At 55.8% G+C, this 21,296-nt stretch overlaps 2 protein-coding genes across 2 annotated transcripts in view; one reads left to right on the top strand and one right to left on the bottom strand.

Moving 5' to 3' along the window:
• Nucleotides 1-5,925, top strand: part of Alg1 (ALG1 chitobiosyldiphosphodolichol beta-mannosyltransferase) — an 8,223-nt gene extending 2,298 nt beyond the window's left edge. Inside the window, exons 4-13 of the mRNA XM_090325055.1 lie at nucleotides 4-152; nucleotides 794-883; nucleotides 1,183-1,293; nucleotides 1,552-1,673; nucleotides 1,799-1,837; nucleotides 2,254-2,313; nucleotides 2,621-2,731; nucleotides 4,014-4,128; nucleotides 4,908-4,983; nucleotides 5,571-5,925. Coding sequence (XP_090181181.1) covers nucleotides 4-152; nucleotides 794-883; nucleotides 1,183-1,293; nucleotides 1,552-1,673; nucleotides 1,799-1,837; nucleotides 2,254-2,313; nucleotides 2,621-2,731; nucleotides 4,014-4,128; nucleotides 4,908-4,983; nucleotides 5,571-5,702 — 1,005 coding nt within the window. The 3' untranslated portion in view covers nucleotides 5,703-5,925. The remainder of the gene's footprint in view (nucleotides 1-3; nucleotides 153-793; nucleotides 884-1,182; nucleotides 1,294-1,551; nucleotides 1,674-1,798; nucleotides 1,838-2,253; nucleotides 2,314-2,620; nucleotides 2,732-4,013; nucleotides 4,129-4,907; nucleotides 4,984-5,570) is intronic.
• On the bottom strand, nucleotides 5,894-11,127 carry Eef2kmt (eukaryotic elongation factor 2 lysine methyltransferase). The gene is made up of 8 exons (XM_090325056.1): nucleotides 11,013-11,127; nucleotides 9,538-9,603; nucleotides 9,380-9,460; nucleotides 8,629-8,730; nucleotides 8,283-8,416; nucleotides 7,900-8,165; nucleotides 7,422-7,568; nucleotides 5,894-6,147 (listed from the first exon to the last, which is right to left on the bottom strand). Exons 1-8 carry the CDS (start codon nucleotides 11,106-11,108, stop codon nucleotides 6,047-6,049), a joined length of 993 nt encoding a protein of 330 aa, XP_090181182.1. The 5' UTR covers nucleotides 11,109-11,127; the 3' UTR covers nucleotides 5,894-6,046.
• Between the last annotated feature and the right edge of the window lie 10,169 nt (nucleotides 11,128-21,296).

The raw sequence follows: 21,296 nt of genomic DNA, 5'->3' as shown, positions 1-21,296 counted from the left end.
TAGAACCCCCCGGGCCTTCCTGGCATTGCTGTCTGCTGGTTTGTGTGTTGCCTTTGCGGGAGCAAGCTGGTCACTGACTGGCACAACTACGGCTACTCCATCATGGGTCTGGCACACGGTCCTCAGCATCCGCTCGTCCTGCTGGCTAAGGGGTAAGAGTTGGGGGCCGCAAATGCCAGCTTAGAACACGTCAGGGGGCTGTGGGGGGAGCTTGAGGGAGTGTGGGCCTCTGGAGCTGCCCCAAGCCCAGTGTCCTCTCCTCCTCTGTGCACTGCTGGCCTCGAGCTGCCTGGCACTGGGGCCTTGTCCCTGTGCCTTGCTTTCTGTGAGTGGGACTCAGCAGCTACAGCAGCACCTGCGGTATGCACTGCTCTGTGTTGGTGCCCATTTTGTCCCACCCCAGTGAAGGGGTGCTGTGCTCTTGTCCCTTCCCATGCCTTGGAGAGCAGAGCTGGGAGATGACCTGTGTCTTCCCCCCCCAGGAGGGAGGTCTGCGCCCCGTGGTGAGCCACCCTCAGCCCACACCTCTTGCAGCCAACATTTATTTCCCTGTGAGCTCTTTGTTGTATTTCTTCTTGGGCAAGAGGCTGAATTTTCCCTGCGGCAGTGGCGCCTGCTTTCCTTTGAAAGTGTGACAGAACTGAGAGAGGGTGGGGGAAAAGGCTGGCATGGAGCATACCCAGATGGCACCAGCTGGGACACATCTGGGAGACCACAGCTCCGCAGCCTTGTGAAAGTTTTGGTGGCCTGTGGGCCAGCCCCGGCTGTGTGCTGACCTGAGACGCTTTTGCAGGTATGAGAGGTTCTTTGGACGTCTATCCCACCTGAACCTGTGTGTAACCAACGCCATGCGGGAAGACCTGTCCAAGAACTGGGGTATCAGGTGCGTCGTCAGGGCCCTGGGTCTGGCCAGAGGCTGCCTCTGCCTGCTACATCTGTTGGCATTTTTCAAGCACCCAGCATGCAGCAGATGTCTGTGGGTTTGGGGGAGCAGGGAGGCGGTGGGTGGTGGGTAGCTTCTTTTCCATGTGGCTGGCCAGTCCTGGAAGTTCGGTGCTAGAATACCATCTGTTTCCCAAGGAATCTGGATGCCTGGGATTCCCCAAGAGCTCTTACTTTTCTGGATCTGCCTGTTTCCTCTGTCCCTCAGGCCTTTGTCCCCTAACTAACCTCTCCTTTTAGGGCTATGACGGTCTATGACAGGCCAGCATCTTTCTTTAAGGAGACACCCCTCGACCTGCAGCACGAACTCTTCATGAAGCTGGGGCGTACGCACTGTCCTTTCCAGGCACGGTTCGTCTCTTGTCTTCCTGGGTTCGCTGCTGCCCTGGGGTCCTCCTGTCTCTGTCCCCTCCCACACAGGCGGGTTGATGGTGTGTGCTTGGGAGCTGTGGCTGCAGAGCTGGGTTGGGGAGAGATGGGGCTGCCATTTGGGAGCCGGGCAACAGGCAGGGGAAAAGGGCAAGCCTGGGGGACAAGTGGCCCAGAGCCTGTGGCCATACTGGCTCTGAGGGTTTTGCAGATTCTCACAGACTTTTCTTTCTCCTCCAGCTCTGAGCCCTCAGACCCGGCCACAGAGAGGTCAGCCTTCACCGAGAAGGATGCTGGGAGCGGGCTGGTGAGCCACCTTCCCGGGCGGCCAGCATTGCTGGTCAGCAGCACAAGCTGGACAGGTGTGCCTGCCCCCCTCCCTACACTTGGGGACTCATGCCATGCCTCTAGCCACTGCCCCACCCCAGGTAGGAGGGTGGCATGGCATGTCTGACAGTGGCCTGTGGCCCTCCCTTCTCCCTCACAGAGGACGAGGACTTCTCCATACTGCTGGCTGCATTAGAAAGTAGGTGTGTGGCTGGGTCTGCGGCTCTGGCCTGGGCAGGGGTCACTGTGCAGCTCAACTCTTTCTTGGCCTTTGTGCAGGGTCTGCAGCCCTGCCCCTCAGGCCTGGAGGGGAGGGGCTGTGTGCAGTTCCGTGTCCCCATTGGATGCCTGAGTGACCAGGCCCTGGGTCTGAAGAGCATCTCAAGGCCGGGGCCTCCCTAGAGGAACCTCCTGGGAACCCTCTGCCCCCACTCACCTGCTTGTCCTTTGTCGTCTTGGTCTGTCTGTGTGCGTGCATGCATGTATATATGTTGTGTGTATGTGTGTGTACATGCATGTTTATTTTTTGTAGTGCCGGGGACCAAACCTAAGTTCTCAGAAGCACTTTTCCCACTTGAACTTCACCCTGAGCCTGTCTCTTGATTTTTCTAACAGAGTTTGAACAGTTGACTGTCAGCGGGGCCGACCTTCCTTCCCTAGTGTGTGTGATAACAGGTACCCCGGGCTTCCCTGGGGGCTGCTCCCCCTGCTCACTGTCTTCCCAGCCAGAACCTCATATACACACAATGTACTCGAGGCCCTGGTGGGCCGGGTGCTCCCTGTGCCCCAGTCCCTGCCCCACCCCGCATTTGGCATCTCGGTGTGTGCCTGCCCTGGTCGCTGGCTGTATTGGGAGATTGGCTCTGAAGGCCGCTGGGAGAGGGATTTAGGGGAAGTGGCCCCTCGGCCTGTGCAGGGACAGCTGAGGCCTGGGCTTGGTGGGTCACACACGGTCCAGTGCGGCACCTGCTTTCCTCCACAGGCAAAGGGCCTCTGAAGGAGTATTACAGCCGCCTCATCAGCCGCAAGTGCTTCCGGCACATCCAGGTCTGCACCCCCTGGCTGGCGGCCGAGGACTACCCCCTCTTGCTAGGTGAGGAGTGCCAGGGAGGGGGTGGTTTTAAAGGGAGCAAGCCAGGAGAGGTTTGCTGGCTTCTGTAGCGTAGTCTTAAAAAAAAAAATAACCTTTATGGCCAGATGCCAGTGGCCCACACTTGCCATCCTAGCCACTCAGGGGTCTGAGATCTGAGGACTGTGGTTTGAAGCCAGCTCGGGCAAGGAAACCCATGAGACTCTTATCTCCAGATATCTTCCCCTCGCCACCTCCCAGAAATGACAGAAGTGAAGCCATAGCTCAAGTGATAGAGTACCAGCCTGGAGCAAGGACCCCAGTTCAAGTCCTAATACTGGCACACACATGCCCAAAAATTACTGAGGTAAAATACATGTCAGAAGAGCTGTGGCTATGTGAATACATATCACATATACACCAGTGGTATTTGCAGCATCTATCAAGCTGTGTCGGGCCTCAGTCACTTCTAATAGAGCTGAGCTGTTGTGCTACAGTAACTGCTGGGAAGTTGTTTTTTTTTCTTCCTCTTTTTTTTTTTTTTTGCCAGTTCTGGGCTTGAGCTCAGGATCTGAGAGCTGTCCTTGGGCTTTCTCAAGGCTAGTACTCTATCACTTAAGCCATATCACCACTTCTGGCTTTTTCTGTGAATGTGGTACTGAAGAATTGAACCTGGGTCCTCATGCATGCTAGGCAAGCACTCTACCACTAGGCCAAACTCCTGGCCCCGGGCAGTTTTTTTTTTTTGGCGGGGGGTGGATAATGTATAGAGGGGGTACATTTGCATGTCAGGTGAAGAGTACATTTCTTTTTGGACAGTGTCACCCCTTCCCTTGCTCTGTCATCCAGGCTTTTCTTTTTTTTCTTTCTTTCTTTTCTTTTTTTTTTTTTTTTTTGCCAGCTCTGGGCTTGAGCTCAGGGCCTGAGCACTGTCCTTGGACTTTCTCAAGGCTAGAGCTCTGCCACTTGAGCCGCAGCACCACTTCCAGCTTTTTTCTATGTATGTGGTGCTGAGGAATTGAACCCGGGTCTTCGTGCATGCTAGGCAAGCATTCTACTGCTAGGCCAAACTCCTGGTCCTCATCCAGGCATTTCTTTGCAAATAGTGTGTGGCTGCATGGGGGCTCCGGGCAGCCTATGATAGAGCCTGATGGCCAGTGCAGAGGCACAGAGCTGCCTGGCCAACATCAGCCACTTGTGTTTGGGGACACTTGTTGAGGACATTGCCTGTTTCTGTGTGCAGTAGGGGCTACCCAAGCCTGGGTGTCAAGGTCCCAGCGCCTTGAGTATCCCCGTCTCCCCCCAGGGTCAGCAGATCTGGGCGTCTGTCTGCACAGATCGTCCAGTGGTCTGGACCTGCCCATGAAGGTGGTGGACATGTTCGGGTGCTGCCTGCCCGTGTGTGCCGTGAACTTCAAGTGGTAGGCGTGGACCCTGAGCCCTCCTGGGTGGGGTCGGATGAGCCATTGCTGTGGGGAGGGGGGGTGCTGCATGTGGTTCTTCACGGCCCCGCGGCCCACTGGTGTGCAGTGAGCCCTGTTTCTGTGGTGTCTGCACACGTGGCTTCCGTGTCAGCTCTCTGTCAGGGGAAGCTGGCTTCGCAGCATTGACGCTGGGTGTTGTTGGTCATCTGGAGATTCGGGGCTGGGTTACCTGCAGACCCCACCCTTCTGCAGAAGGTGTCTGGTGTGCCACGGACACCAGGGCTAACGGTGGATGGAGGCTTCCAGTAGTGCTCCAGTGGGCCCTGGCTCCAAGAGCACAGTGGCAGTCTAAGCCACCACACTTCCCTAGTTTCCTCTCCTCTCCATTGGGTCTCTCCTGGTCGAACAGTGAAACAGCCACAGCTCTGAGACAGCCCCAAGGTGGGCAATGGAAAGGGCCATGATAGAGAAGGTTCTGAAACCATGGCCCTGGCTCCGGGCGGGCAGTTAGGATGCTGACCATGATGCGAGCTAAGCTCAGGGTCCTTGGGCATGGAATAGCCAGCTTTAAGCTGCGCTTTGGCTCCTTACCTTGGCTGGCACACAGGGTCAAAGCTGCCTTGGGGTGGCCTGACACTAATGTGTCCTGCCACACGTATCCTGCCACCTATGTCCAAACGACTCCCTGAGACCAAAGCGGCTACCCGAACCAGCCCCTGGTGTGAGCATGGGCTGTGGGCGTCCACAGGCTCAGGCTCCTTCCCCTCTCTCTGCAGCTTACACGAGCTTGTGAGGCCTGGAGAAAACGGCATGGTATTCGAGGATGAGGAAGAGCTGGTGGCTCAGCTGCAGGTAGCCGCACCCGTGCCAGGGCTTGAGGGGTTTGGGGAACGCCCAGCAGGAGCAGCCGTGGGAGCTGTGAATGGGCAGTGTGGGGACTGCAGAGGTGATACGCCATGCTGCCTGCTGGCCCCCTGCTTTCTCCACCTGCCCTGTATTTGTGGTTTACCACCTACAAAAGATGGGTGCCGGGCTGTCCCCCAGGAAGCAGCGGAGAGGCAGTGGGCTTCTTTTTGGGAGAGGTTTGCTTATTGCAGCACTAGAGATGGAACTTGCCTTGTCTTCACTGGACAGGGCCCCAGCTCCAGCCCCAGCCCCAGCCTTGTGCTTCTTGAGCTGAGTAGAGGCAGATGTGTCTGTAAAGGCTTTGCTCTTCTGCTGTAACGTGTGCATGCAGGGGATTGTAAATGAAGTTTTATTTATAAAAGCAAGTGGGTTGGACTTGGTCCACAGACTCCCACGTCCTCTTCCCCTACAGATGGCTGTCTGGGCCCAGGATAGGGGAGAGGGAAAACCCCTCCAGGCAGGGGCTGAGCGCCGCTGGGTAAGCCACAGTGGTGTGAGGACCTGAGATAGGGATGTGCTCTGTACTGGTGCAGATGCTTTTCGCCAAGTTTCCTGACCCCACCGGCAAACTACACCAGTTCCGTGAGAACCTGAGGGCTGCAAAGCAGCTCCGGTGGGACGAGAGCTGGCGGCAGACTGTGCTCCCCTTGGTGATGGACTCCTGACCCTGCTGGGCCCGGCTGCCCAGGTCCTGCTCTCCCTGGGGCCACCTGTCCTTCACTGCCCCCCCGTCCCATGGTCAGAGGCTGGAAGGGTGGCAGCAGGCACCTAGATGCTGCCGGCTAGACCTGAGACTGCGTTTGTCTTCTGCCGTGGGACCAGGAATTGTGAGTGCAGAGTGCACAGACGGGGGGCACACTTGGTAAATACATGTTTATTTATACAGAGGGTGTGGCCTGTTGAACTCCTTGGGGGGTGGCACCCACTCATGCCCTCTGCCTTTTCTCAGGACCGTCTGTGGTTCTGGCTCCTGTGGTGATGGAGAACGGGCTTCCCCGTGCTGAGGCGCCTACAGCACGAGCTTCAGGATGGCCGGCTCGGAGCACCCTTCATAGGGGAACAGCTTCCGGGCGTGAGGAGGCACTGTCTCCCAGCGCATCTCTGCGTGGTCTGAAATGGGCACAAGGTCTCAGGGTGGCAGGGGGAGTGCAGCACTGTCGGGGCAGGCGTGTTCGGCCTGGCTCGTCTGGATCACCAATCTCCAGGCCCTGTGAGATGTCTACAGCCTGTCCCAGGAATCTGTGGTCTTAAGACCGGAATGGCAGGCTGGGCATGGTAGAACACGCCGGAAACGCTAGCTCTTGAGAGGCAAAGACCACCCAGGCCAAAAAGAGTTTGGGAGACACCACCTCAGTGATAACATGCAAGGTGACATGGCGGCCCACGTCTGTCATCCCAGCGGTGTGGAGAAGTACAAGTAGGAGGACTGCAGTCCAGAGCAGGTGGCCTGGGTGCAAAGGGAGACTGCTGACGAGAAATAAAAGCAAAAACAAACCCAAAGAGGCTGGAGGCCTGACTTGGCAATAGAGTACCCACCGGGCAAGTGAGCCTGATGGTCAAACCCCCACTATCACAAACAGCCCCCCCCAATCCTGCAGTGCCAGCCAGGGAGCTGCCAGCTCCCCGTCCCTCTGCACCTGTCCCCCCGGCTAGTCAGCCCAGGGGCGAGCAGCTGAGCTCCAAACCCGCGTTGGCTGGTCCCCTGGGCTGGGGCACTGCGCAAGACCAGCCCTCTCCCCCGCCAGTGTGGGTGCAGATGGCAGGGGCCACGCCCCACGGGGCGTCTCTGTCAGTTACTGTCTGAAGTCAAGTGTTTATAAAGCCAACCAGTACAGACAAAAAGATGTGGAAGGCTCTGGAACCCTGCTACTAACTGGAGCAATCTAGACATAAGGATATTCCTTGTAGCTACACAAACATGAAGACTGTTCATTTGTTTTCGTTTTTTTGTGGGTCATGGGGCTTGAACTCCGTCCCTGAGCGCTTCAGCTCAAGGCTACCACCCTACCCCTGGGCCTGGGCACTGTCCCTGAGCTTTTCAGACCCAGGCTACTGTTCTACTCCTGAGCCACAGCCCCACCGCCCGTTGTCAGGTGATTAATTGGAGATAAGAGTATCATGGTCTTTAGTGCCTGGGCTGGCTTTGAACCTTGATGCTCAGATCTCAGCCTCTTGAGAGAGCCACAGGGCCCGGCTGGCCGTGTTCTTGAGGGGTTTTGGGGGTGGAGCTCAGGGCCTGTGAGAACCAGTCAAGGCTGTGTCCCTGAGCCACACCCCAGTTCCACATGAGACCATGGCTGCAAGCACTGCCTACTGTGGGGCTCCCCGGCCTGCCTAGGCTCCCAGCTTGCCTCTGCCTCACTGGAGCTGCGTGGGGCACTTACCCAGCTCGGTGGTGAACAGCTGGTACGTGTCTGGGTTGCGCATTGTGAAAGCCACATAGACGTCAGGTACACGGCCCCCGGGGCAGGTGGCGAGCCTGTGCAGGACCCTGACCAGCGAGCGGGTCACTTCTGGGCAGTACAGCACATCTGCAGTGAAAACCCTACATCACCATGGGCTTGGGCCCACGGGGTAGCCTCCAGGCCTGTTGGCTGCAGGGCAGGAGAACAGCCAGGTCAGGCCTGTGCCCAGGGTGGGGAGTACCCAGGGCGGGGGTGCTGTGAACGGGTGTGCCCCAGGTCTGAAGCTCTAGGGATGCTGCAGCCACTGGGTACCTGGCAGCCATGTGCGGGCAGGGCTGGGTATCTCAGCCTGTTCACTACCCTGGAGCTCCGGGGTGACTTTGGGATGCCCTGTGGGTCCCTGTCCACCACACTGCGCTCCCCATCCCCAAGGTACAGCCCAGGAGCCCAGGGTCACCGGCTGCGATGACGACGTCTGGCTGAAAGGCAGCAAGCTCAGGGGTGGTGGCGACGTCCCAGTCCAGCTGGGCCACGGTCACCAGGGGCCTCTGTGTGTCTGCAGTGGGCTCTGGCTGTGGTGAGAAGCCATTGAGGCTCACATTCTCCTGGAGCTGCTGGAGCACACGGCAGTGGCAGTCACTGAAGATGTAGGCTCGGGGATGGCACGACTTGCAGATGGCCAGGCCGGTGAGGCCAGCCCCACTGCCAAGCTCCAGGACGGTCCTGGGTGGGGAAGGGGCCCTGTGTCCATGACAGCCCAGCCCCACTGCCAGGCTCCAGGATGGTCCTGGATTGGGGGTGAGACCCGGCCTCAGTGCCCTGTCCCCAGCCCCGGGTCACCTGTGAGCAAAGGCTGCTGGGTTCGCGATGGCCCACTCTGCAAGGTACAGGGCGGCATCCCACGTGACCAGGCCTGTGGTGCCATGGGACACGATGGCTGTGCTCTCAGAGAGAGTGATCACGGCCCCTGACGGCTGCAGGGAGACAGGGTGGGAGAATTAGCCCAGACAAGCAGAGTGTAGACGGCCATGTTGAACCACAAGCAGGGGATGCCCAGGAGACGGTGGGTGCCTAGCCTAGGGCAGGCTGTGGAAACGCCACCACCAGGACACCTAAGGGAGAAGCCAAGTTAGGGCCCCGTGTCCAGTGTCCCCTGGCCAGCGGGAGGAGGGCGCATGCCTCATACCAACACATAGCTCCGATGACACCGGCTGGGCTCCTGGGCCGTCAGGACCTCTGCCAAGGCCTCATATAGCTCATCTGAAGGCTCGGTGTGGACAGCTTCATGCTGGGGACAGACAGGACCGGAGCCTTGACTCAGAGGGTCACATGACCATTGGAGGTGTGGCTGGGAATGAGCCCTGTCACTGTGTCCTTCCTCTGGGCCTGATCCTCACCATGGTGACAGAGATTTGGGGTGGAGGGGGAGAAAGGGGCAACAGGTAGATTCTACGAGAGCTGCTAGGGACGGAGAAAAAGCTCTGCCTTAGACCAGTGAGTCTTGGTAGCGGTCACCAGGACAGTGCCTTAGTTTGGGGTGGGGGTGGGGAGGGAATTCCAGCTGCCTCTCAATGGCACCCCTGGAATTCACCAGGTGGGACACTCATCTGATGTCTAGCTGAGCTTCTGGGGTGATAGGGGCACTACGTCAGTGTGCAGGCTGGCTGATGTGATCTGCTGTGGCCAGGGGAAGGGTTGACTCTGAGGTCAGAGTGGGCCAGGCGGTGTGGCAGGGAGCGGGTGCCTCCAGGTCACTGCTGGGACAGAACCTGCATGGCGGGAGGCGACCATAATGGATGCAGCTGGTGTTGAGAGTTCTGGATGAGAGTGGGGAGAAAGGCCTTGTGTCCCTGTCCCCTGTTCTCCCTCTGCCCAATGAAGGCCCCTGGCACAGGGCAGGGAGAAGGGGTTGTGGCCTGGCAGCCCCTGTCACTAACCTTTCTGATGAGCTCCAAGACAAAGCTCTGGGTGTACTTCTTGGACGGCGGATGCCTTGCACACACGGGGTGTCGCACTGTCTGCCAGAGGTAAGAGCCCAGTGATTAGACCCTAGCTTCTGACGTCATCTAGGAACACTAAATTCTGGCATTCTTACCTTCTGTAAAATATCCAGCAGCAGCTGCTCAGAATCTGATGAACCTCTCAATTTCTCTTCTAGGCTCTATTAGGAGGAAAGAGACAGAGAATAGATGGGAGCTTATTGTAAGCCATTTTTCTTAGCAAGGTGAAACATGCAGAACTGGTAAGCAAAGCATGGAGCCCAGGCCCCTTGGGGGCTAGATGAAAGTGGGAGCCATCTGAGCTGAACCCTGAAGTTCAAGGCTGGATGGGCTGGCCTGCCTTCTGAGTTCGGACAGAGATTCCACTGTGCAGGGGTCAGGCCTGCTCCTTCTGTCCTCTTTCAGGGGGACTTGAATCCATTATTAGTGAACTCAGGATTCGGTCATGGCAGATCAGGCCCTGGCTTCTCCCTGACTCCATCACCCTGACCCATACACTTCCTTCAGTCCACACTGGCCCTGTAATGTGTCAGCTGTGTTCCCATGACAGGGCCTTTGCACTTCTTGCTGCTTAAGGCAGTCCAGCAGCTGGCTGCTTCACTGTTTTAAGTCCCAGATCAAATGCTGCCTCTTGGCTAACATCTCCGTCCCCCAGTTTCTGTTTCCCTGTTTAATTGTAGTATTACGGCAACTTTCCTCTGGCATTTTCTGGTTGAAATATTTATCCTTTCACTGGTGTTCTCATCTGAGCAGGGCCTTGTCTGTAATGCAGACTGCCCGGTGCCTGGAGAGTAAATCAAAATCCCAGTGTACACTTAAATCTGGATTAACCACGGAGAAGACCCTGTCTGACTTCTTAGGGACTTTGACACACAGCCCCACGAAGTCAGGATCCCCGATTAAAACGCGATGGCGCTGAGAGATGCGGTCACAAAGTCACATAGCATCTAGGGGTGCGGGTCAGCATCCAAGCCCGGCTCCTCGCTCTGCTTCTCTCCTCATTAAACAACTTCTCTGGTCAGTCGGTGTCGGTGGTGGTCTGCAGCTCGCGGGTGCTGGGTGAGGCTAGGAACGAACGATTGCACTGGACACTGAATGGGGAGCTACGGATGCTATTATCTTCCATGTTGGGGGCAGAGAAGGAGGACTGGGTATCCGCGGGGCTCATGCACGAGCTCAGCGCTCGAGCTCACCGAGGACGGTGGGATGGGAGTCCCGCGCCGAGGCCCGGAGACCCCGCGCCAGTGCCCAGCCCGGGTCCCGAGGTGCTGGGCCCGGGTCCATCCGGGCCTCGGCTGCTCCGGGGCGGTGTCGACAGCCGGTGTCCGATCCCCGGGTGGGGTGAGGCGGACAGCGGGACGCTGTCCTGCACAAAGCGCGGCCTGGGTGGCCACCGGCCCGGTCCTCGAGCGCGATCGCGCGCGGGCCGCGGCCCTGCGAGCCCCACGCGGTGGGGGCCCCGCGCTCCCGCACCGCGGAGGCCGCAGGGCCCGGAGGGGCCGCCGCCCGCCGGGGCTCCAGCCCCGAGGCCCGCCCCGAGCCCACTGGGTCCTCCGGCCTCGCTGCCCACCTGCCAAGGGAAAGAGCGCAGCGCGCGCGCAGCCAGGAAGCGGCGCTCGAAACTCTGCAACAGGCCCGCAGTCTCCGCGCGCTCCTCCGGCGCCATGGCGGGCGGGGCCGGCGTTGCTAGGAGACGGGCGGAAGTGGGCCGGAGCCTGGAGGGGGCGTGGCCGAGGGCGTGGCGGCGAGCCTAGCGTCAGGGGGCGTGGCCAAGACCACAAGAGCCTGGGGGCGGGGATTGTGGGCGGAGCTAGGAGGATTCGGCCCATTGGAGGCGTGGCTAAGCGATTCCCAGTCTAGGAGCAGGTACTGGAGGCGCCACACCTGGCTGCAGTGTGGCCTCTGTCTTCCAGGCCTCCCCCGACTCCCGCAGGCCTAAGATGACATTAAATAAGTATTTATGAGGCCTGGGGAGCACAATAAAGTGCCTGGGCTTCCAGGAGTTTGCTTTGATCTTGATGGAAGAGGAAAAAAGCCACCCAAACAACACACAGACACACACAAGCAGACGACAAAGTGAATTCATTTTTCCGTTGAAAGGCAGGACAGCTTGCAACAACCTACTTGTGTTCAAAGTCTGACTTTTTTTTTTTTTTTTATGGGTGTGCCAGCATTGAGGCTTGAAATCAGGGCCCTGTGCATTATCCCTGAGCTTTTCACTCAAGGCTAGTGCTCTGCCATTTGAGACACAGCTCCACTTCTGGCTTCTTGGTGTTTTATTGGAGATTGGAGTCTTGGTGGGACTTTTCTGCCTGGGCTGGTTTTTGAACTGTGATCTTCAGATTCCATCTCTCTTAAGTAGCTAGGATTATAAGCATGAGCCACCAGCCTCTGCAAGTCTGACTAACTGATTTGATTTCTTTCTAAAATGTTGCTTTAGTGTCTCCAGCATTTATGGGTCATGTTTCCACTTCTGGACACATTTTTATCTTTTTCAAATATAAATTGCATTAAATAGGGAGTCCATAATGGAACCCAAGGTTAAATCACTGACTTGCCTGGAGCTGTTTCTAGCACGCAGACTACTGAGACAGATGCTGTGGGAAAGCATGGTTGATCAGGATTCATAGGAGGCTCAGGAGATTTGGGGTCCTGGATACATCTACTTTGGTTGATGGCTGGACCAATGTTGACAGTTGAATTGCAGATCAGTTTGGCCTGGCCTGAACAGGAAGCCCGGGCAGGTCAGTGGTGAGTTGGAAGTCAGCCCAAGAAAATTATTGAGAACCTATCTGAAAAATAAACTAACAGTTGAAGGGCTGGGCAAAAGGGTTGGTGAAATAGTGAGTTTTAGGGTGATTTACTCTGCTCAATGTCTGGATCTTTGTTAGGAAAAAAAATCCCCAGGAAATGATGACAACAGCCATATAAGTTTAAGGATCCAAGGCAGGGTCCCCCCAAGATGCAGGGCCTCATCAAATAATCAGGAATTTAGAATGGTGCTGGGGGTGGGGGTGCATGCCTGTAATCTCAGCACTCTGGAGTTGGTTGAGATAGGAGGATCTCGAGTTCTAGGTCAGCCTAGAACCCTGTCTCAACACCAAACAACAGCACAAAGCAAAAGCAAATACAAGAATTTCAAAATAACATTGGCAGTTGGGCTGAGGGCTTCTCTGTGAAATGGACCTTGAGGGACAGTGGGTGACGAGCCCTGGGAGTGGGGTGCTGGCCTGGAGTGTTGTCTCTCATCCCAGGCAATGTGAACTACTGCAGTCCATGATGGTTTACTAGACGAGGCCCCAGGGCCAGCCACTTGTTTCTCTGGTGAATGGCTGTGAATGTCACAGAGTGGCAAGCAGACCCACAAGGCCTCCCGTGATGGTGCTTGGGTGTGATTTCTGTGTGCAGAGAGCTGGGTCCTCTGTCTTCTGATCCTGTATAAAACAAATAAAATCAGAGCATTTTTTTTTAACCATTTGATTACAAGGAGGTTGTCTGGCTGCTCTGGGCTCCTGGGATTTTCTCATCTGGGCTCTAGTGAAGATTAATTATGGAAATAGAATGTGCATTAGCCCAAGAAAGTGTTCACTGCTAACAGCGCTCCTGAGGCAAGTTGTTTAAAGCCCGTTTACTAAATGACCCCTTTTACCAAATGACCCATTTGCCTAATGGCCACCACACACGAATGACTGGTCCACTCAAAGCCAACTTGCTGAAAATTAGCTGGTGGGATGCCCTGCTTCTCAGTGACCTCCGGAGATGGGTGCTCAGTGAAATGCATTGCTCTGGTTTAGATCTTAAAGGACCCCCAAACGCCAATGTGTGGAAGGCTGGTTTCCCAGCCTGTGGCCCTTTAAAGGGTGGGGGCTAGAGAGAGAAGAGGTGAAGACATTGGGCTTGTGTCCTGGGAGTGGTGAGGCTCCCCTCCTTCTCAGCTACTTCCTGGCCACCATGAGGTGCTCCTCTCCCTGCACACTTGGGGTCCTAACAACAGAGCCAAAGCCTGTTTTTGACTGTCATTCCAATGGGTAACAGTCAAACACCACTATTTGGCTACTCTGGGGGCAGAGGCAGGAAGATCACAATTGCAACACCAGCCTGGACTAAATAACAACAAAACAACAAAGCCCCCCAAACAAAAACAACCCAGAATGAAGCAACTCTGCTTGCACGTTTTAGTGCCGTGCCAGGCACTGTGTTGGTGAATGAGACAGCTGGACTTAGTTTTGAGTGACACTCCATGCAGGCAGCGTTGGTTGGCTGAGATGTGGGGAGCCTGGAATCATGGGTTACAGCTCATAGTGTGCCCTGAGGTTTTGCTATTTTTTATCCCCCTAGCCTTTTCTTTCCAAATGCAAGATCGGTGTCTTTATTTTAAAATTTTATTTTATTTCTTTTTGATCTGGTATTGGAGCTTGACCTCAGAATCTTACACTCTTGCCTGTTTTTTATTTTGCCATCCCCTTTTTTTTCATTGGTTGTTTTCAAGGTAGGGTTTGGTTTTATGCCTGGGCAGGCTAGGAGTATGATTCCCTTGTTTGGTCTGCCCTGTGGGCAGGGTAGGTGGCAGACTTGATCCACTGTCCCCAAATCTTGTTCCTTCCTATAGCTCGGGCTCAGGCACATACAACCACGCACAGCCATTAGTTTAAGATGGGCATCTTGCAAACTTTACTACCTGGGCTGGCCTCAAACCATGGTCCTCTGAGATCTGCCTTCCAAGTAGCTGAGAATGCTGGTGTGAGCCGCTGTGCTCAGCTGGGAAATGATGATTTTTGTTGTTTGATCTTGTAGGAATTTGAGGTGCTATGAAATGAGTTTCAGAGATAAGCCCTCTGACACAAGCCTGCATAGGGAAAACATCATGCTTGACTTTCTAACCAGGGGCCACATTAATCAGAAGTACAGTTTCCAACAAATGCTTAGGCGAAATCATCTGAGCACTTAATTGGATACAAAGAGTGGGTATTTACTATTCTCTCTTCAATTAAAAGTGCCCATGCGTGCGTGATGGAAAAAATGCACCTTTATTGGTTCTATTAGTCTCTTTTGGTGTAGTGTTGTGTCAGCATGGTTATTATTCGTGAGTTGCCTCAGTAGAATGGTTTAGGGCTTTCCCCAGGAAAATCTTGCCTCTTTTTTAAAATTTTTTGGTGGTCCCTGGGTTTGAACTCCGGGTTTTGTGTGTGTGTGTGTGCTCAGGCTCTGGAACCACCCCCCTCCTCAGCACATAATACTTTAGTTATTTCTCAGATAAGGTCTCACATTTGTGCCAGGGCTGAGCTGGGCTGGGCTGGGCTGTGTCCTTCTACTTATGCCTCTGATGCAGCTGGGGTTACAACAGGTTCTGTCACATTCTGCTTATTGGTTTTTGATGGGGTCTGGCTAACTTTCTGCCCAGGTTTTGGCCTCAGACTGTGAGTTTCCTGACCTCAGTCCTCCAAGGAGCTAGGGATGTGCTGCCATGTCCAACCTAAATCCCTACTTATGTGGTATGCAGAGTCCACCAAGTGTATTGGAGGCAATGACCTGAGAAATCTGGGCATAGCGTTGTGGTCAGCCTCGCCTCTTCCCTTGGGCGGCAGTTCCATCGTGGCTATGTGTCTGGCTGAAGGTGGTCCTGTCAGGATCCATAGATTAGAACACCTGGCTGCAGCCTCTGCCTTAGGAGCTGCTCAGCTGTAGGGGAAGGGGCGGAGCCGAGTTTCTACCTGAGGCTCCTTGTCCAGTGCTGGGCTCCATTCTCTGGGGTCTGGTTCCTCTGGCTGCGTGGTGCAGTCCCTAGACTGAGTTTTGCACCCGTGTGGCACTGCACAGGTGGGCTCTGCCTCGGAGGTCCAGGAAACCACGGGGGCTGCGTGAAGGTATTATTGGTTGGCTTTGGGTGGCAGTCAGGGAGGAGGTCTAGTCCTGGAGACCATGGTGTGTCCAGAAGCTAAAGAACTGGCATCTCCAGCTGCCAGTGTTGCTGACATCCCTGTGCTACACGCTGCCCAAGAGGTGGGTGGGACTAGCCCCCCTCCCCTCTGGGGACGACTCTTACAGGCAGGTGGAGGCCAGTGACTTAGTCTCTGGGGAGCTGGGATTACAGGCATGAGCCACCAGGCCCGGCCTCCTCATCTTTGACATCCCTTCTGTGGGAACCTCAGGTCCTTTCCCTCTGCCTGGAGTCATGGGACCCCCATATGGGACCCCTGATCCTTTTGATCAGACTCCCTGCCCTGACCACTCTGACCATGGTGCGGAGATGGGGTCAAGAGGACCAGAGTCTTCCTCCTGGTACCTGTCCGCCATGAGAAGGGTGGAGGACAGGGACAGAGGCCTTTGTTCTGGGCTAGTGACATTGGGTGTTGGGGATTACAAACTGTTCCTTGCCAAGTGTGGGTCTCTGGCAGTGGGAAGCTGGGGTGTGGAGAACCAGAGTGTGTGAGGACTCTTGAAAGTCCAGCATTTCAGCTGAGCATGGGGGTGGGGGTTGTCTTCAGGGTGAATTCCCAGAGGACACATATGGAAATGACTCCAAGTCCTGGGGAGATCCACAGACCAAACAAGGAGGCCTTTATGTACCACCACATATGGTCAGATGTTACATTTGAGGTCTCTTATAGACATCTTGTGAGAGAGAGGGGGGGGTGGACGAAGCACACACCTTTAATCTCAGCATTTCAAAGGGAAGATACCAGGCCAGTAGGGGCTATGCAGCAAGACCCTGTACAGACACACACACACACACACACACACACACACACACACACACACACACACACACAAAGCCAGAAGTGATGCTGTGGTTCAAGTGATAGAGTATTTACCTTGAGAAAGCTCAAGGACAGTGTTGTCTAGGCCCTGAGTTCAAGCCCCAGGACTGACAAAAAAATGTTGTGCACTACCCTACATGGCTGGACACAGGTTTATTTCATTGTTTCTGTTGCTCTAGTGGGGTGCCCCAGTCTTAGTGTATTACTGTGGAAGGTTAGTAGCAGGGCCAGGTTTTTAATGAACTATGAATTTTTAGGTCTTGCGTGTTGAGGTTAACTAGGTGTTGAGCGGGGTATCCTTTGAATATATCTGAGGCAACTGTATATTTGAGACAGAGCATTTTCTCTGTCTCCAGGTAATCAATGTAGCCTGGAAGTCGAGAATGACACACACAATTCAGCCTTCTATTTGTGAGAATCTGGGCTTTATTTTCGTCTTGGTGATGGAGCAGAGGGGATATAATTCTCTTGTCTTGGAAGAACCTCATTCTAACTGGTAAGTAACAGCCCTTACACTCAAGGGTACCGGGGCTGTATTTTCCCAGCACAGAATCTCTTGGAGAGAGAGCTAGAGCTACGATGCCAGGATTGCTTTGGGGAGATGAATTGTCGAGCTTCCTTATAATTCAGGAATGTCTTTGGGTTAAATTCCTGAATCTGTGGCAAGACCGAGAAAAACACACCAGGTGAGATTTCCAGCTTTCTGAAAGATGGCTGCTTGATGTGAGATGAAGAGAAAGCCGCCCTTTGCTTTTGCCATGGGTGTGAATGTTGAAAGTGAATTCTAACCATAGGGTTTTTATTTGATTTGATTATATTACGTTTTCAATCTGGCAATGTCTTCTTAAATCAAAACACCCAAATGCTTCCATCTTTTTTCTTTTTAAGCACATCCATCTTGGGCAGAGCGAAGCGTTCCCTTCTTGCTTGGGAGTTTTGGGCTCCTGACACCCCAGTCTTTGTCACCTTCTTGAGATGCTTTCTCACATCCTGGGTTCTTTCGAGATTGAGTGTTGATCACCGAGCTTGCATCTCTTCTTTCAGGAAACCAGTTTCAGGCTGGTGTCCCTGGCTTTTAAATGGTCTACCGAATGATAAATGTGTTTATGAGCTCTTACAGAGAAGAGGTCGTCAATTTCTAAAGGGATAAAAATTGGATCCAACCAGAGAGAAATAAAAAAAAAATCTGAAGAAAAGAAAAGCACAAAGTCATATTAAAAGATCAAAATCGAACATATTACACTAAATCCAAATGGATTCTATATATCTCCCTGTTGGGTTAAAACAACAACAACAAAAAACACCCAAGGGCTAGAGGCATGGCTCAAGTGATAGAGTGCCAGCTGAGCAAGCAAGCCAAATAAGCACAAGGCCCTGAATGAAAACCCCAGGTCTGCCTCAAACCCAAATACAAAACGTGTGGGTCAGCTGATATGGCGTAACTTTAGCCCATCTCAGAACGGGCTTAAAGACTAAGACAGAGACATGGGTTTGGCTGGGTGATTCTTAGAACCTTGTTTGGGTGCAGGCATCTGTGCTCATCCTGGGTGAGGTGTGAGTTATTTTACAGTATGCAGTGTTGTCTAGACCTCACTGTGGCTGGGACTCTTGGGCTTTCCTTCCTAGGATCTTCCAGAAAGCCGATGGGGGACTCCTTGTAGGAGATATGGGTGTGTGGTGGTGTGTGGGGGGTGGATAACAGATAAACACGTGCCAGATCTCTTGAGACCCCACTGCTTTTGTTATGGGCACTTTGTTGTTTTGGCTCTGTTCTGTCAGTGGAAGCGAGTTAAGAGCCCTATGTAGATTCCAGTGGTGAGAAATCACCATGATTACCTGACAGGAGAGGAGCGGGGTCTCCTGTTACCATCGGGAACATCCTGTGAAGTGGAGGCAATAAAGAACCGGTGAAGAGATCCCAGAAAAGCAGCCTGGGTGGGGGGGATTCCATGGTACAAAAGTGTCATGTCATCTCATCAGGGAGTGATGGCAGTGTGTTCCTTGCCTTGAGTGTGGGTGTGTGGCGGCTGAATGGAGCACGGATGAACCACTTTGCTGGGCACTTCATGGGGGCAGAAGAGAGAGGGAGGGAAGGGGGATGGGGTGGAAGAATGCCCAGGGCCAGAGCCCCCACCCTGATCAGCCTGTCCAGCTATGACTGATCTTCCCTAGGTCCCAACAGCTGGGTGGGACCCTGGAGTCTTGGTTCACTGCCTGGAGCACCGACCAAGCTCAGCTGAGCTCAGTTCTTTCTGGTCCTTCCTGAAGGGTGAGAACCCGGGGGGGGGGGGGGCTTGCTTTCTCCGGGGCTCCTGGGAAGCTCAGCTGCCACCGTCTGGAGCCCTGGGTATGGGGAGTGGGGTGCAGGACAGTCCACTGCTGGCCTCTGCTTGGGTGCCTCCTGCAGGTAGGGGTCTCCTTTGCTGAGGAATTTGGGGAGTCCCCCGCCCCCCTTTCTCCTCAGGCATCCTTTGCCACATTCTTTGCCCTTCCCTGCCCTTCTTTCTCTCAAAGCTGAGTGAATAAAGCTTTCTACAATGGGCTCCCCAGTAGAGAGAGCATTAGACTGATTCATTCAAATCAAAGCTGGCTTTGAGAACAGGGGCTTTTCCTCAGGAAGCACACCCCAGGGGTGTCCAGGTGGCTGTGCCAGGCTGAATCTTCCAGGGGGCCGAAATCAGACATGGTCTCCCTCTGGGGCAGGCTGCCTTGTTTCTTAAGCTGCTGGGTGTCTTGAGTTGCTTTGTTTTGGTTCTTGAAGGGATGAAGGTCTTGTCACCAAGGCTTTGTGGAATGCTGGTTCTTGTTGGCCCAGCGGCTCTTCCTCAGCCCCTCCGACTCCCACCACCCAAGCTTCACACACCCATTGTGTGTGACACACAGGTCAGGCGTGGTGGTGTGTGTGCCTGTAAGCCCAGCTACTCAAAAAGAAGCATGGTGTGCATGACGGGGCTATGGGCTCTGAAAAGCCTGGCCTCCCTCAGGGCCATGGCAGCTCCCAGGGCTATGACAGGGAAGGAGGAAGAAGAGGAGGAGGAGGAGGAGGAGGTGGTCTTCTGTTCTCAGGGGGCTCTGGCTTGTAGCCCAGCTCCAGGGACTGTGGAATGAGCGCCCCCCCTCCCTACCCCGCAGAGGTCTTGTTGGCCCCCTGCTCACAGCTCCCACGTGGGCCTCCAATGCCTCGCTGAAACTCTGCAACTCGGGGCGCAGCAGGAGAGGATCCGTCTGGATTGTCAGGGCTCGTGTGTGCGTCTTCAAAAGACCTCCAGACAGAAGCAGCCACAGTGCACCCCACTTAGAGCGGGGAGCGGGGGGGGGGGGGTGGACGGCAGGGAAGGGGTCGCCCCAGGCCCAGGAAAGGAGGAACCGGGTGTGGGGAGGCCCTCCAGGAACTCGGGGTCTTGTGCTTACTGGGCAGATGCTCCACCAGTGGGGAAGCCCCGGGGCCCCCCCGGGCGCCCCGACCCCGGCCCCGGGCGCCCCGGCTCCGCAGTGCGCGCAGCGGCCGGCGGGGGGCGGCGGCGGGCCGGGCCGCGGTTGGCGGAGCGGGGACGGCGCCGCTTCCCCAGCTCCGGCCATGCCCAGCCCCACTCGCGGCCCCGGCGACCCGGACGCGGCCCCCGCGCACAAGAGGCCGCGGCTGGAGGCGGGGAGCGCGGGGAGGCGGCCCGGAGGCGGCGCGGTGAGTGGACGGGGCGGGGGCCGGCGCGGGCGAGCTGGGGCTCGGGGTGCAGGGGTGGAGTTGGGGGTGTGAGGTGGAGTTGGGGTTCGATGTCCGCGGGGTGGAGATGGGGCTGGGGCGGGGGTGGGGACCCCCCTCCTCCTCTCCCACCCCACCCGCCCTCCCCGTCTGCCCCTCCGCGCTCCTCCTCCTCCTGGTGTCCTCGCCATGGCCCCCGTCCTGCGTGGGGAGGAAGGGTGGGCAGGAGCAGCCGGTCCTCCCCCCAGCTCCGAAGAGACCCCCGTGCCCCGGGTCCCCTCCGCGTGTCCCCTGTGTCTCCATCCCTGTTCTGTCAGTGTCCCCATCCAGGTCCCCTGTGTCCCGTTCATGTCCCCCCCGGGCCTTCTCCATGGTCTCCTGTCCCCCAGGTGTCCCATCTGTGTCCCTTTGTGTCCTTCCCGTTGTGCTGGGGTCCAGGTTTGGGGACCTCAGTTTCCATGATGGGTGCTGGGGCTGGGTGATCCCCTGACTCTGCCCTGGGGGCCGCACGTCTGGCCCCGGGGTGACTCCCGTCCTCTCTGGCCAGGGCCACCTGCTGGCGCTTCTTTTTCCTGACTTTTGGCTGTGGTTTTTCTGTGCTGTCTTCCACCTGCTTTTGCTCAAAGCCAGTGCTCTGCCACTCCAGCCACGGCTCCACTTCCAGCTTTTGGGTGGTTCATGGGAGACGAGTCTGGTGGAATTAACTGCCCCGGCTGACTTCGAACCGGGATCCTCCGAGCTCAGCCTCCTGAGTAGCTGGGATTGCAGGTGTGAGCCTGGGGGGCCCAGCGATCTGGGTTGTTTCTAGCGCATACTGGGATAGATGTCTGCTCCTCTGCTTGGCAGCCGGTGAGGCCGAGCTGATTGTGAGAAGCCTAGCAGGGACCGTGTCCCCTCCAGCAACCTAGGTGTGTGTGGGGGGGTGGCCCCCACATCTGGTGGCACTGAGGCCGGCAGCCTAGGTCCAGGGTCACTTCCAGATGCAGTTGGGAGCTGTTCTGACAGCCGAGCCTGCGTCTCATTAGGGTGGATCTCCCCCTGTATTCAGTCTATAAAAGTCATCTGTTATTATCCATTTAGTGGTGTTGGGGTTTGAACTCAGGGCCTCGGGCTGAGCCACACTCCCAGCCCTGTTTGGCACTGGTTATCTTGGGCGTGGGGCCTTGCTTCTCACCTGGCCATGTGCTGGATTGTGACCTGCCTCCAGGAGGCTCTGTCCTTGCTGGCATCGCAGGTGTGTGCGGTGGCACCCAGCTTCTCTGAGGGGAGATGATGGCTCAGGAACTTCTCAGCCTGGGCTGACCTAGAACAGGGCACTTCTCCCGATCTCAGCCTCCCATGTGGCTTAGATGACAGGCATGCACCGTGTCTGTTTCTCAGTTGAGATGGGGGTCCT

The sequence above is a fragment of the Megascapheus bottae genome, chromosome 36 (genome assembly GCF_031878675.1).
Source record: "Megascapheus bottae isolate mThoBot1 chromosome 36, mThoBot2.hap1, whole genome shotgun sequence".
Classification (NCBI taxonomy): Eukaryota; Metazoa; Chordata; class Mammalia; order Rodentia; family Geomyidae; genus Megascapheus; species Megascapheus bottae.
The sequence above is the reverse complement of the archived record's forward strand: the minus strand, read 5'-3'. Positions and strand labels throughout refer to the sequence as shown.